Here is a 16,055-nt window from a genome sequence, read left to right on the forward strand (position 1 = left end):
GTCCTTGACCTCTCCACTCAGAGCTCTTGGAAGGGGATTCTGATCTCTCTCAAACTCAGCACGTGGTTGTAAGCTTGTGAACTGCTGTGTTACAGGGGTCCCTGCAGATGATCCTCTCCCTTTGGGGGATCCTATTTATGTGTTTCCTGTAGAAACCTGGCCCTTTCCAGAGCAGGAAGTGCTACCTCACACACTCTTCTGAAGCCTTGACCTTCAAGCTCAAGTTGTCGAAACACCTTCAGCAACACGAGGTGAAACAGCACCTGAGTATCAACATCCCATCTTTCCCACAAACCCTGTAACTCCTCTGGGCAGTTCTCTGGAATTGCAGGCTTTTGAGGAATCAAGCAGCTGACAGCTTCAATCTGTCAAGGAGGATTGCAAATAACATCATTCAATGCTAAGAATAAATGTCCCCTGACCCCTGAGCACCAGAGTGAGCCTCAGGGACATCATGGACTCCCCATCCCTGGAGGTGTCTAAGGGCTTGGAGCAGCCTGGGACAGTGGAAGGTGTCCCTGCCCATGGCAAGGGGGGCACTGGATGGGCTTTAAAGTCCATTCCAACCTAAGTTATTCTGTGATTCCACAATTCCACAACAAGTTTTAAATTTGGTTCCAAGAACCCGGGACTGACTGCACTGCCATAGCTTTGGGCTGTCCCACTTTCCTCCTGCCAGACCCTGATGGGGCTCTGCAGTGCCCAGCTCAGCTCTGAGCATTATGCAACGACTGCAGCCTCCTGTGAGCTCCTTATGTTCCCGAAAATACCCTGAGACAGCACAGCACAGTCAAGGACTTAAGGAATTCACTAAGTAGCAAAGTAGCAAAATTCAGATGAACTACAGATTTGATTATCAAGAGCTGCACATGTCCTTCATGGTGCAGCTGCAGGGCCTGTTGCAGCAACAGAGCTTTCCCAGCCCCTCAAGATCCCAAAATCTGGATGCTCCAATCCTACCCTGCGCTGGGGCAGCCTCACCTCCAGGCTTGGGGACAGTTCTGGCTGCCTCAATAAAAGAAAGATCTAAAGCTTTGGAAGGTGTCCAAAGGAGGGACATGAGGTTTGGGAAGGGTCTGCAGGGGCCACCCGAGGTCAGCTCAGCCTGGAGGAGCCTGAGGGCAGAGCTCCCCGGGGCTGCAGCTCCTCCCGAGGGGCAGCGCAGGGACAGCTCCGATCTCTGCTCCTGGGCCAGGGACAGCAGCCAGGGAGCGGCTGGAGCTGGGCCAGGGCAGGGTTAGGTTGGATTTTAGGGAAAGGTTCTTCCCCCAGAGGCTGCTGGGCACTGCCCAGGCTCCCCAGGGAATGGGCACGGCCCCGAGGCTGCCAGAGCTCCAGGAGCGTTTGGACAGCGCTGCCAGGGATGCCCAGGCTGGGATTGCTGGGGGGTCTGGGCAGGGCCAGGGGTGGGACTGGGTGATCCCTGTGGGTCCCTTCCAGCTCAGGATATTCCATGACTGCCATCCTGGGGCTGTTATCTACCTGGAACAAATGGGAAACAGCAATGTATACAATATATAACCTTGCTCTGGTGGGAGGTTCCCTGCCCATGGCAGGGGGTGGAACAAGATGAGCTTTAGGGTGCCTTCCAAACCCAAGCACTCTGTGTTTCTGTGACTCTGAGAATGCTGCAGATCAACCAAGCAGCAGAATGGATGTCAACATGAAACAGAAAAATTCTCCTTCTCCAAGCACAAAAAGCACCACAGGACAGCATCTGAGGGTGGAATGTGGTCACAACATCAGCTGCTTTGTTTGTAAAGGCCAGAACGCTTCCAAACATCCCAGATTACCCAATGCACCAAATAGTTTGGGGAGTGTGTAAGGACAGAGAATGCCAAGGGATCGTGAAGGTCAAGTCCTGTTTCCTGAAATCACAGACAACCATGGAATAAGCATCTATCCAATAACTCCCACCACATGGATTCCACATCCCTTCCTTGGACTGAAGAAACAGATGAAAGAAATTATTGGCATCAGTAACTCTGGAAAGTCATGCACCAAGAAATGGCCAAGAATTGAGTAATGTCCCACATGGCAGAGGAAATCAAACCCCAGTTCCTGCCCCTTGAAAAATCTTCAAATCACCTGGGAGCCAAAGTGTTCATCAAGGGGGTAAAGAATCCCTGCAGGCAATGGGCAAGGCCCACACAGCATAAATGTGTTTCAAACACAGCTCAGGTGTTTGGAAAGCAGACCCTTCTCAACCACCCTGGAAACAGCACTCGACCAGAGAGCGCAGAGCCGGAGACTGGCACACGTCTTCATCACCCCGGATTAACTGGGACACCACTTCTTTCACAACTTTAATGAAACTGCATCTTGGAACTAATTAATAGGTTGAAGAATAATTACTCCTCTGAATTAACTCATCTTCCCACAGGAAGTGCCAGATGTATTAAACTGAACTATTTCCAAGTGAAGATACATCACCCTACAAAGATAATGACAATACTGACTTCTTAACCTATTTGAGAGTTTAGAGGATGAAAATCTCCTTTTTTAAAACTCATTTACATCTTTAGTCTGTCCTCTACAGATGAGATAGGAAAATTTACAGGATATTTGAAAAACTAATTTTTTTTTCCAGGAAAAAGCTTTAAGGTTCTCCCCAGACAAAATGTGGCCTTTTCTCCTAAGTAGTGACATTTTCTGGGATCACAATTGGGATAGAAACACCTCAAGTGACTCTAAGAGAAGTATCAGTGGTGGAGCTCATTGAGAGCAGACATTACCACACAACCACGGCTATTGCTGCCAAACCACCTCAAAGCCCAAAACCCAACAGAACAGCTGCCAGGGAAAGCAGGAGTGAAGCTGGGACAGAACAGCAGGATTAGGTTTTAAGCCAGGCTTTACACCTCAGCCCCGTAACATAAGTGCAAAGTTCTCTTTGTAGTGGTAGAAACCCCTGAGAGTCCCCATGACCGGCCAAGAATTAATTTCAAGCAATATGAAGTATTTAATAAAAGAGAAAAATCCCTAAATCAAATACTACAACCCACTGAAAAACCCTTACAAGCTACAAAAAATACTCTTTCATTAAAGGTAGACACCTACTCAGCTCCACCTCTAATTTGACAGAGAATTTAGGATCAGTAAGAAAGGCAAATGCCAGGTTTAGATCAAGAACTCCCTGGTTTCACTGGGAACTCCCATTTTGAAAGTTCATTATTTTTCATAATTAAAAAAACCATCAACAAGTCACTTCAGTGAAGTCAATTCTTTCCCCCAGCACACAAACAGCAGAACATACACTGGAAAATTTCCTTCTCCTCATCCCCAAAAACACCTGCAGCCAAAGCATTTCCTGCTCCCCACAACAGGAGCCCAGGAGGATGGAGGGATAATCCCAGACAACCCTTCACGTGGAGGAAGCAGTTCCTAGGCACATCTGAAGGATATTAATTTACAGGAATGATGAATTATCTCCAATGATCCCTTAAGTGTGAGGAACAGCTCATCCCAAGTTTGCTCAGGATATCAATGCACTTGAGAAGGTCAAAATTCAAGGCTAAGAGTAAAATTAGGGAACGTTTTCTCACCTGTAGCTGCTGCTGCAAATGGGTGATTTCTGCAATTCTGAGTTCTCTGGATTTATTTGTACTTTCAATATCTTGTCTTTGGGTCGACAGCCGACACCTGATATCCTGAAGCTTTCCCTCCAACTGGTTTCTTTTATCATTCTTTAAACAAAAAGAAAGATATCTATTTTATATTTTTTTTACCAAAATGTTTGGTCATGCAAGTCAGGATCTAAAAACTACTTTTACTCCATATTTAAAAGGGAAATTATAGAAAATAAACATGGCCAGGGCACAGCCACCAGCACGCTGTGCTTGTGTGTTTGAGCTGCACCACCACCACTCACGAGAGCTTCCAGTTCGAATTCCAGGGTTTTCTTCTTTGCCTTCAGCACCACGATGTCCTCCTGCTCCTTGTTCCTCTGGTTCAGCAGCTCCTGCCGCCGGTTGCGCTCCCACTCCAGCTGCCTCTGCCTCTCCAGCTCCCGTTTGGCAGCCTGAAGCATTCAAAAATAAGTATCTGTAATTTCTGATATTCATATGCTACTATTCAATTAAAACATTGGTATAATCTGGGAGCTGCTCTGTGTCTCTGCATACACAAATTGCTCAGTGGTTGCAGTGCTTCCCTGCACAGCAGAGGTGACTGAACAGAAAATCCCTCTGTTTTCCTGTTTTCCAAGATCCAGTTTGCTCATTTAACTCATATTAGGACTTGGAGAACTCTCCAGGACATATTCAAATCCCTTTCCAACCTCCAACATTGCAGAGAACAGCCACGTGCTTCTGTGCTGAACTCATCATTGTTTAGCAGTGGGAGAAAATGAGAGCTTTTTGGGTTAACCAGGGTGTGTTTCCTTTATCAAATTAAAGGCCAGGCTGCATGGTGCTACCTGGTCTGGTGAATGTTATCACTGCCCATGGCAGGGGGTTGGAACTGGAGGATCTTTAAGGTCCATTCCAATGCAAACCATTCTGGGACTCGATGAAATTAATGCATCCCTGGAAAATCACGAATGCCAGAATTTTTTCTTCATTCGTTCATGCACCTCTTAACATCAAATATAATAATAATAATTATAATAGTAATAACTTTTAAAGAAGTGAGAAATCAGGAGCATGTTGTCCCAGATGCCAGTGTCTCACCCATTCATTTCACAAGACAAATGAAGCAGTAACTGCCTCTTCCTTGCCTTTAACACCCCAGAAATTTCAGTTCCTGCTTTAAATGTTTGCTCGCCAACCCTGACAGCAACACACGGAGTGCCCAGCTCCCACCTGGATCCCCCAAAGCCAGGGCACAGCCCCTCCCTGTGCTCCCCTGCGTCACCTCTCTCCTCTCGATCTCTTTCCTCCTCTCCTCCTCCCGCTGCCGCTCCAGCTCCCGCTGTTTCTCCAGCTGTTTCTCCAGCTCCAGCTGCCGCTTGCGCTCCTGCTCCTGCCGCTCGCGCTCCTTCCTCTCCTGCTCGGCCCTCTCGAGCTGGGCCAGCCGCTCCTGCTCCTTGCGCTGCTGCTCCAGGAGCGCCTGCCTGCGCTTCTCCAGCTCCAGGTTGCCCCGCTCAAAGTTCTCCCGCTTCTTGTCTTCAAATGTCACTTTGTGCACAGTAACAGGGGGCAAAAAGGACACTTAAAACTCTGCCACTGACTTGGAAACAAAGAAATCCATATAAAGCCAAATGAACCCCTAGCAAAGTGCAACAGGCTTCCAGCAGGAGAGGATGCAGCTCCTCTCTAGGGATAACTGGGCTCCACAGGCCAGCCTGGGGTTTAGCATTAGCACTGACATTGCTGATCCCCTCAAACCCACATCCTCAGCAAACCAAGGAGGGAATTTCCACTCCCATTCCTCAGGCCTCCAGCTTTCTCCACAAAGCTCAGCAAGTGGGGATAATTTAGACACACCATTCTCCAGCTGATCCTCTGTGAGGACACGGACCTGGAATTCCTCTGTACACTGGATAATAGCAGCAGTCCAAGAGCCAACACTTCCATTAGTGCAGGGCAAAGAACTCAGCTGCTGACATCATCAAAAAGCCATTATGCAAGTGACCAGAACTTATTTAAAGTTGCTGTTCTCATTAGATTACTCATTACTGTCAGGAAAAGAAATGGTTTAGGTTCTTGAGCAGCTGAGCCCAGTAAGTCTGGATTCCTGCAGATCCACAGCCTCACCACTTACTGTCCTAAAAAAACGGCCTCACTTCCAGCACAGCTTCCCTGACATCCCTCTGCAGTCCAGGGATCATCCTTCCTTCCCCTGATCCTCACTCCTCAGCCCCTCCCTCCAAACAATTCTTCCACTTCACCTTCTGTTCCTTTTCATACTCTCTGTGTCCCATTCCCACTGCCCAAAGTCCAGATTTCTCTCCCTTGTATGGCCAACATGGACATATTTGGGATGCAAGGCCAGGGAGAGCCCACATTTCCTTCCAAGTGTCCACACTTGGTTGGACACATTGGCCTGACACCTGCTGAACCAGCTGAATTCTCGTCTCTTCAAGTTTGTCCCCCTCTCCAGCTGCCAATTCCCATTTCCTTTAGTTCTTTTCCTGGAACTGCTGAAATCACAAAGCCCCACACTGTTACACAGACTCCAGCGAAACGGGTCTCTGTGGGCATAGTGGGATCTTCCACAGAGCACCTCAGCCAAGCTTTGCTCCACCTAAGCCAGAGGATGAAGGCAGCAGGAATTTTTCCTCTCAATCCTGTGCCAGGGCTGGAAAGGGCTGCCTGTGTGGGGAGTGCAGGAGATGAGGAGCCTGACGGCTCTTCCCATCTCCAGTGTCAGCAACCCCAAGGATCAGGCACCAGTCAGGAATGAGCCAGACCCATCAGTGTCTTGGTTGTGCCTCTGGCCTGTCCCAAACCACTCTCAGTAGCCCATGTAACCTCTCAGGCCGTGACCTGATGGCAACATCCCAGTGGGAGCAGCACACTAAATATCCCTGTTTTCCCTTGCTCACCTGGTAATTTCTTTTCCAGTTGCTGCTGTTCTTCTTCCAATGCTGGTTCTTCCGGTAACCTTTGGTCTACAGACACCGAACTGGCAGCAGAAATCCCACTGCCAGAGCGGACTCTTCTGCCAAGGAAACGGGAATGGCAGGTGCTTAACACAACCCAGGCCTGCCCGAATTATTTATGATTTAATGATGAGATCAAATTAAATGCAATGATGTCATGTTTAATGGTACTTAATGTTCATTCAGTGTTGCCCAGAGGGTCTCACTCGGGCATTGCCTCAGGAGAACAGGATTTTCCAGGATCCCAGCAGTTCCCTGGTGAGCTGAGAAACCCAGTCCCAAGTTCTCCATGCAGATTCCAGATGGGTTCAACCCTGTCCCCAAGTTTTCTCACCCAGGAAGAGATTTTTCCGCAACCAGTGTGGGTTTGGGGAAATGCTGACTTAAACTACAGCAAAAATTGCAAAGACAGAGAAAGAGCTCAGTATAGTCAAGCTAAAAGCAAGATCCCAGGCGGAATACACAAAAACTGGGAATCTTCAGGAGGATATCTGAAGAACATGGTATGCAAACATTTATTTCCATTGCTGTTACTGTCTTCCCATCTATTTCTCCACAAAAAAAAGTGAAATGGAGCAAGAGAAGTGATGAGTGACCCCACTGGTCCTAAATCCAGCTGTACCAAAAGAGGTCTGGATGTGGCACAGTGCAAATCCATAAAAAGTTTGAAATTCCAATACATTCCAATTGCTCTACAGGAGTATAAGCCTGAACCTAAATCTAGATTTCTATGGGCAGACTGAGAAAGTTTTGGAAGGCGTGCAGCATGAACATCCACCCAAACGCTGTTCTTACAGGGCAAAAGGTGCAGGGTCTCTGCTCAGTGTCCTGTACTTGGCACTCACAGAACCTTCCCAAATGAAATACAAAACTGAGGAGTGGGATTCCCAAGGGATGAGCAGCTACCTGAATGAAGGTGGGATGTACTCTGGAGGCAGTGCAGGTGGCAGTGGCTGACCAGACATCGCTACATCAATGAGGTGCATAGCCAGGATAAATTCCTCAGCTGTCAGCTTCCCATCTTGATCAATGTCAGAGAGATTCCTTGTTAAACGGAAGGGACAAAGCAAGGAAATTGTTAAATATTAAAAATCACTGTTCAAAGGCATTGTTTCAACACAGACAGTTCCAAATCCATTCACTTTTTTCACTATTATTTCCACACTACTTTGCTTTTTCAGAACAAATGAAAAGCAAACCCCAAATGCTTCCCTATTTCCCACATTTCTCATGGCTGTCTGCCTTAAGTCCAGCCTTGCAGCCATGGCTTGTCCTTCACCTGCACTGAGTGCTGCCAGGAGCACACGCCAGACAAGGAACTTTAACCAGTGGAGCTCTCTTGAACACCTCCTGAACACCCAAAAGAACCAGCTCAGATGTTTGGCAGAACTTTCAGGTTTGGTCTCCTTCCTCCCTAGAGGCTCCTATCTCACATTCCAGAGCACCCACTGGGAGTGAAATCAAAGCCATTGATGTTCTAGTCCTGACAAGCACAAACCCACTCGGGCATTGTGCACATATTAAAAATTATGGAGTGATGTCTCTGGATGGCCCCAAAGCAGAGCTCCAACAGAGGCACAAATGCTTAACTCCTGTTAAGGTGGTGTTGGACAAAATTAACAGCCAGGGACAGCACCCAGGGAGCGGCTGGAGCCGGGCCAGGGCAGGGTTAGGTTGGATTTTAGGGAAAGGTTCTTCCCCCAGAGGGTGCTGGGCACTGCCCAGGCTCCCCAGGGAATGGGCACGGCCCCGAGGCTGCCAGAGCTCCAGGAGCGTTTGGACAGCGCTGCCAGGGATGCCCAGGCTGGGATTGCTGGGGGGGCTGGGCAGGGCCAGGGGTGGGACTGGCTGATCCCTGTGGGTCCCTTGCAGCCCAGGATTTGTTTCTCCACCATGCTGCACTCTAATCATGCAGGAAAATCACCCGTGATACTGTGAAAATCAAAGGGAAATAAGTGATAAATTCTTTTGATATCCCAAGGCACAGGACTTTGTCAATGGGATTTAAATGTGGGAGACAATCACTGCCTCACTTGATCCACACCTGTGTCACTGAACTCCTCAGGCTGGAGCACAGAACAAGCCAGGAGACTGAGAATGTGCCATGCAAAGAAATCTTATCAGCTGGGTCCACACCTGGGTTAGGAACTCCCAGGACAGGCTGAGCATCAGCTCTCCCCTTTGTGTGCCTGAGTGATGGATTTCAGCCCCAGCACAGGCTGACAAACCCTGCCCCAGACAGCAGCAACCACAGAGCAGGGAAAGGGCCAACAAGAGCTGCAACATCCCTTCCTTATCTCAGTGGCCTGGCAGTTGTGAATGTCCCCAGCTGAGCGAGTCCTGTTTGCAGCTCCTGGAGAGAGCTGGTGGCAGCTGCCTGCCCACACCACCACCCCAAGGCTGGCAAAAGCAGAGCACTTCTTGGTTAATCATCTGCTGGGGGACTAGGCTGATTTAATTTCATCCCTTTGTTAGGAAACAGAGAAGGAAAGAGTGGTTTTTAATTTATAACACAACTCCCAGTGCTTTGCAAAGAGAACAAGTGCAGCTGAATGGCCTTGTCAAAGTGACTGCAGCACTGCCATCCTCACACTGAGCCCCTGGGCCAGCTCCAATGCTTCTCAAGCAAACATTCCTAAAGGATAGAAGTTAATTAGGAACAACTTTCCATGGGGCAATAAAAACATAATAAAGTTCAGCAAACAACAAGTTGGTAGGCGAAGGGGAAGCTGAGATAAATCCTTAAAAAATCCATTATTGTAAAGGTCTGTAACTCCAGCCCCTGGGAAATCAGCCCTCCCAAACTCATGGAAAAGGCAGAGAAACCCCAAAGAAAGTGTGGTTTGGGTTAAGTCTCCTGTTCTACTGCCTGTGCACAGGTAAGCGGAAGGCACAGGATGCTGAACATCTGCTCTGCCTAAAAACCCAGCATTGAACCCCAACTTCCAAACCACATACAAAAGATGCTCCTGGTACTCTTGTGGAATAATATCAATAAAGGCACAGAAGTGCAGGTTTTGTTTATGAAGTTACACATGACAAAGAGCAATGTGTGATTTATCAGTGAGACTGGAAATGGAGAAAACTGCCCAGACTCCAGTGCAGAGGTTTCAGAAGTTTGTGTTTTGATGGAAATGGAAACATTTATTTTACCATATTGTAGCCAGCTGAGCCTGGGGTAAACTTGACTGCATGAGAATCGTTCTCGCTTGGGGACCTAAAAGGGAAACAAATATTAACAAAATAAGCAAGAGATGTGACCAGCAGGAACCTGGCTCCCCCAAATAACCATGAAATAACTCTTCCCTTCTGCACAACCACCACAGAAGCCCAGACTAGGTTGGGCTGGGAGGGACCTCAAAGCCCATCCAGCCCCACCCCTGCCATGGCAGGGACACCTCCCACTGTCCCAGGCTGCTCCAAGCCCCAATGTCCAGCCTGGCCTTGGGCACTGCCAGGGATCCAGGGGCAGCCCCAGATGCTCTGCGCAACCAAACCACTCAGGTTAAAACCCAAGAAGCTCTAAACCACAAAGAGGTGCACCAGAACTGATAAAATCAAGCCAGGGGACCAGTCTAGTCTAGTCTCTCCCTGGAAGTGGACACTGCTTTCAGCAGTGGGTGAACAAAGCACTGGAAATGGCTGCACAAGTTTTCACAGAACCCACTGTGCCCTTCTCCAGAAACATTTCCCAAGATCAACTTTGCAGAAGATAAAGGAAAGATGGTGATAAAATGATCCCAGCTATGATGAATGTTTGTTTCTAAACAAGAGCATTAAGCACTTGGGAGATTCAAACAGAAAAACACTGATGAGTCTCTTACTTTGTGAACAACATCCTCAGTGGCATTAAATTGGCCTCTTACAGCTCGAAACAAGGAGACAACAGAAGCTGTTCCAGTACCTGTCAAGTGTCCACTCATGGTTTTGTCGTGGCTGTTGAAGAGCTGCCGGTACTTGAGCCGTGAGGACTGAGGCACAGCCCACTCTGCCACGGCAGGAGCACTGCAAGGACAGCAGGGAGACCAGGGATAATTGGAAATTTCATCTCATGAAGGTAATGGCAACAATCACAGAGTCATAAAATCACAGAAGGGTTTGGGCTGGAGGGACCTCAAAGCCCATCCAGTGCCACCCCTGCCATGGCAGGGACACCTCCCACTGTCCCAGGCTGCTCCAAGCCCCAATGTCCAGCCTGGCCTTGGGCACTGCCAGGGATCCAGGGGCAGCCCCAGCTGCTCTGGGCACCCTGTGCCAGGGCCTCAGCCCCCTCACAAGAGGCTGAAGTGCTGCACTGAAATCAAGTTTTATGCCTGAAATTGTTCTTTTCCCCAATTTTGCTGTGAGGGTGGGGAGGTACTGAGGTGTCCCAGAGCAGCTGGGGCTGCCCCTGGATCCCTGGCAGTGCCCAAGGCCAGGCTGGACATTGGGGCTTGGAGCAGCCTGGCACAGTGGGAGGTGTCCCTGCCATGGCAGGGCTGGCACTGGATGGGCTTTGAGGTCCCTCCCAACCCAAACCTTTTCATGATTCCATGATCTAATACTCCCTGCTATTTCAGAAACCACCATGGGTTTGACCTCTTGTTTGCAAACATTTATCATCATTCAGTCTCTTGGAAGGTGTTTCTTTTCCTAAGAGTTTTGCTTTTTTCTTTACTGGCAGAGAATGAAGCAACTTAAACTGTTCAGAGGAACTACAAGCTTTTACCTAAACATGTACCAGGAAATGCAGAATAACATCCCATTTTACTCTGTCTTTAACTGGTTCTTTTAGTCAAATAATTCATAAGCTAAATGAAAACAAATGTAAAATACACTGAAAATGTAGAAAAGAAGGTGTGGAAAAGCCACATTTGAATGTAAAGTTTCTCATAATGGAATTCAAGTGAGGAATGTAATATTCACAGTTTTAATTCATTCCCATAACAGGTTGAGTTGATTTGTAGCTGATTTCCCAGGCTGAGAAGTCCTAATTCTGAAAAATAAGGAGCAGAGTTTTTCTGTCTTCAGGTGCATTCAAACTTTGTCCTTTCTTTGACCTTATAAACCATTCTTACATGACAAGACACAAACTAGTATCTCTCTTTTTGATTTCCCAACTCTTGGGCTTTAATAATATCCCTTCATGGGAGCAAAGCAAAAACAAGCTGCCCCTTCAGTAATGAAATAAAAAAGGCTTAATATTGAATTTTTACCCACAGGAATTCCTCCTCATTTTTGCTGGATTTGGGGGTTCCCCACATTAAGTTTACTCCTGTATCATACCTAAATTCTATCAGAGCATCCCTACTCTGCTCCTGGCAGGTTTTGATTACAGAGAGAAAATTAATTGTTTTGAAAGGCTTTTATTTCTATTTGCCAATAATGAGTAGTGTCACTTATCTAACAGCAGGGCAATAGACAAGCCAGCAGAAGAAGTGGAAATAAACCAAGCAATAAGTTGTGTCCCAAGCCATTCTCCTCTTGCATAAAAACCTGTGCCACGGATCTGAGAGAGATGATTTATAAAGACTTTGGGAAATCCCTCTCCTACCTCCTCTAAGGAAGTTTTAGTTTGTTAGATCCACTTTCTTAAACCAAAGTAAACCCCTTTTTACCCAACCACACATTTTTCTAGGCCTTGGAATAATCTAGAAGCCCTTTAAGTGATTTTTCATGGAGAACATGAAGAAAACAGAAGAAACAGTGATGTGGAGGGCATTTAAAATATGAGACCTATTAAATATTTTGCTTTTAGGAACCACCCTGGAGTTGCTAATTTTAAATAACATATTACTTGTCTTGTTTTCACAGTACCAGGAGTGTCTGTGCACGATGCAGGTTATGTTTACAGAAGCAAATGCTGTTCTAAAAATTAAGTGAAGACAGTCTCAGCACTGTTAGTAGTTGATGGTTTTATTTCCAGGATTCCCTGCTCCTGGAGCACTCCCTGTAAAGCCACAGCACTCCACAAAATGCTGAAGTGGTACCTGTGCAGGAATTGACTTCTGCCAGAACTATTATTTCAGACAAGCACTTTGTGAAAGGGAAGGAGTTTTTCCAACCCTGGGGACCCAACCCCCCGGCTGCCCCTCCGTGCCCCAGCCCCACCTGGCCACGTCGAAGGATTGTGCCTTCTGCAGCTTTGCATTGAGCTGTGCTCCCGGCCCGGAGCGGCTGAAGGAAGAACTCTTTGGCAAAGTGGCTGGGAAGAGAGAAAACAGGGATTTATTGCTATTCACAGTGAAACTGGGCAATTCCCATGACATTCATTCAGCTCCTACGTCAAGTACAGGCACTGTGGGGCTGATGGGAACTCTTTAACAATATAAAGATCAGAGAGTCCAGCAGGACAGGGGGAAACACAAGGGCACTTCCCTCATGTCTTTTTACTTCCACAGCTTTATGGAAACCCTGTTGATACCAAATTATATTTTGATAAATGTTAGAAACCATATGTAGTTCAGTATTAAAGCCACCCTAACAAACAGCAGTACTTCAGTAGCTATAAAGAGACAGGAGAGGCCCAATTTCCAAGCAACAGTTTCCTGGCAAGGTCATTTCTCCAAGTGCTGTTTTATTTTCTCACCACGAGGGACTCCTGCGGGAGGCCATGTCCACATTCCTTCTTTTAGCTCTTCTCCAAGTGTGCCAAGTGGGCTAAGGCAAAGCACAGTCCTTCCCCAAAGGCATCACTCGGAGTGGCTAATTCCATGTGTCCCAAGGAAATGGCAGGGGAGCTGTTAGGAGCAGGAGACAGAGAGTGAGAGCAGCGTACCGGGGTGAGCGAAAGCAGGCAGGGGCTGGATGACAGCAGGAGCTCCGTTAGCCAGGGGAGGGACGGCTGCAGGGACAGAGGACACCAGAGGGGGGGACATCCCCACGACTGGGATGGATGCCATGGGCACCGGGGCCACAGTGGTGAGGGATGGCATGTTGGCAATGCCCCCGAGACCTACGGGCGAGAAAAGCACAGGTTGGTTGTGACGCACACCCGAGACGGTGCCCGCAGGGGCTGCACAGTCACACACACCTCCGTGGGAGCTCCCACACCCCTGGGACAGCCCTCCCAGCCCAGGGCAGCGCCAGCATGGCACAGGAACGGGACACAGGGCACAGGGACAGCCCCACACCTGCCACAGGGACTGCCCCAAACAGTCCAGCAGCATCTGCTAAGAAAGGAATCGCGTGCCTTGAACTGAGTGAGGAGCAGCACTGGCAGCCCTAGGGAGGGGTGAACCCCCAGGCTGGCACAGAAGCTGCAGGATTAGTGCTCCAGCCTTTTGTTGGGATGAGACAGGGCAAAGCTCATGGGGAGAGCACAGGAATGAGAGGCTGAGGGGTAAGCACAGTTGCAGGAAACCAGGGAGGTTAAGGAGGGCCAGTGGTGCCAGGGGAAGAACGAGGGTGTGCAAACAGCTCACATCAATCTACAGGGAATGAGAACAAGGGAATCACGGATTTGGCTGGGGTTTGTGGGAGGTTCATTTTATTTTGCCTTTTCTCACTTAACCCTGTATTTGCTCTGTCCAGTTTCACTGTTTTCTTCCAAAGAATTTCATTTCTGACAGTAAAACTTGTGGGGGGTACAGTGGATCAAACCACACTGCTGCAAGCAGTTCATCAAAGGCCATGTTCCCTTTCCTCAGGACATCTATATGGCATGTTGGGCAGGAATTGCTCCCTGGGAGGGTGGGCAGGCCCTGGCACAGGGTGCCCAGAGCAGCTGGGGCTGCCCCTGGATCCCTGGCAGTGCCCAAGGCCAGGCTGGACATTGGGGCTTGGAGCAGCCTGGCACAGTGGGAGGTGTCCCTGCCATGGCAGGGGTGGCACTGGATGGGCTTTAAAGTCCCTTCCATTCCAAACCATTCTGTGATTCCATAATTCTCAGGCATCAATAGTGTTGAGTCACAGAAAAGACTAAACCAGAAAGGGAAAGAACCCCTCACGACAGGACCAAGGTGTCAAACACGAGGTTCACCTTCATTTAGTTATTTTCCTTTCCCCATCCCATCTTCTCTACTCTTTTCCTAGAAATGATGACAACTGGCAATAGTTCACCCCAAGCAGCTGTTCAACTCCTACCAAAGCAGCACTGCTCATCAAAGTAGAAGGTGCAGGGATTGTAAAAACTCAAGAGAAACTGAGCTGATCTTGCCAAAGCTGGAGATCCAGTAATGCCCACAGTTTAAACCAAAACTCCAGCCCTTTGGAATGCACTAGCCCTACTACCTGAGCCAGGTTTTGTTTGGAGCAGTGCAAACGTGAAGCAAACAGGAGCTCAGCTCAGGTTGCTCAGCAGGGCTGGGGTAGAAGCCCAGTGCAATCTGTCTCGGTGCACATGCAACATCTGGGTTTCAGTCCACAGGCTTTTAGAAGCACTTTTTCCTAAAATTTTCTTGGAGAAACTGCAAAATGACAGTGGAATTGCTGCAGTCCCAGGTAACAATGGGGAAAACAGAGAGGAAAACAGGGATCTTACCAAATCCTGGGGCACCAGGCAGGGCGAGGGGCGGCTGCTTCATGACGGGCGGCAGCGTGGCCGGGAGCTGGTAACCTTGGAGCTTCAGTTTGATGAGTTTCATAGCTATGGAAAACTCCAACGGATCCATCCTCCCATCATTGTTCATGTCAGCTAGAGCCCTGCAAGACACACCATTTTCACAGTCACACTCTGGAATTAGGAACTTCAGGCCCGGCCCTAGGAGCAGGCTCACACAGGTATGGATATCCAAGGCTGATGAAGGGGCTGGAGCCCCAGGAGCGGCTGAGGGAGCTGGGAAAGGGGCTCAGGCTGGAGCAAAGGAGGCTCAGGGGGGACCTTGTGGCTCTGCACAAGTCCCTGACAGGAGGGGGCAGCCGGGGGGGTCAGGCTCTGCTGCCAGGGAACAGGGACAGGAGGAGAGGGAACGGCCTCAGGCTGGGCCAGGGCAGGCTCAGGGTGGACAGCAGCAGGAATTTCCCCATGGAAAGGGAGCTCAGGCCTTGGAAAGAGCTGCCCAGGGAGGTCTGGAGTGCCCATCCCTGGAGGTGTTCCAGGAAGGGCTGGAGGTGGCACTCAGTGCTCTGGGCTGGGGACAAGGTGGGCATGGGGCACAGCTGGGCCTGGCTGGGCTGGGAGGGATTTTCCAGCCTCAGGGATTCTGGGATTCTCACTAATTTTCATCCAAAATTATGCCAGGCTAAAAATAAGACACTATTTAAACTTAGAGCTCCTCGATTTCTTTCCTGGGGCAGTTAATAAATAATTTTTAAGTTGCTTTTCTACTCTTGGAGGAGTAACGGCAAAGCATCCAGGAAGGACAAATGTAGCCGTACAAAAACTTTGCAAAATCCCACCAATGAAAGCACAGGATCCTCAAACAGCACCACAGAGAAGCAAATCACTGACTTTGCAAATCTGTCCTTCAGCTACACTTAAAATAAAACATTCTTTAAATCTGTGACTCCCCTCAGCACCGCTCCATCTGCGAGTGTGCAAATGTGTTTTCAATTAAACAATAGCACTCAAGATGAAACATTGAGCCTAGGC

At 48.6% G+C, this 16,055-nt stretch overlaps 1 protein-coding gene across 6 annotated transcripts in view; it reads right to left on the reverse strand.

Moving 5' to 3' along the window:
* The window catches only part of ITSN1 (intersectin 1), a 103,385-nt gene that overhangs the window by 53,381 nt on the left and 33,949 nt on the right, over positions 1 to 16,055 (reverse strand). For 4 of the 6 annotated variants that reach the window (XM_082278840.1, XM_082278839.1, XM_082278838.1 and 1 more), the window contains exons 5-14: positions 15,006 to 15,166; positions 13,302 to 13,478; positions 12,635 to 12,728; positions 10,449 to 10,549; positions 9,698 to 9,761; positions 7,451 to 7,588; positions 6,488 to 6,603; positions 4,855 to 5,117; positions 3,872 to 4,021; positions 3,546 to 3,686 (exon numbers count right to left, since the gene is read on the reverse strand). In XM_082278840.1, coding sequence (XP_082134966.1) covers positions 3,546 to 3,686; positions 3,872 to 4,021; positions 4,855 to 5,117; positions 6,488 to 6,603; positions 7,451 to 7,588; positions 9,698 to 9,761; positions 10,449 to 10,549; positions 12,635 to 12,728; positions 13,302 to 13,478; positions 15,006 to 15,166 — 1,405 coding nt within the window. Of the gene's footprint in view, positions 1 to 3,545; positions 3,687 to 3,871; positions 4,022 to 4,854; positions 5,118 to 6,487; positions 6,604 to 7,450; positions 7,589 to 9,697; positions 9,762 to 10,448; positions 10,550 to 12,634; positions 12,729 to 13,301; positions 13,479 to 15,005; positions 15,167 to 16,055 lie in introns of those variants that run through there. The other 2 variants (XM_082278841.1, XM_082278842.1) reach the window with 2 other exon arrangements.

This window comes from Coloeus monedula, assembly GCF_965178545.1.
Source record: "Coloeus monedula genome assembly, chromosome: 3".
NCBI classification, from domain to species: domain Eukaryota; kingdom Metazoa; phylum Chordata; class Aves; order Passeriformes; family Corvidae; genus Coloeus; species Coloeus monedula.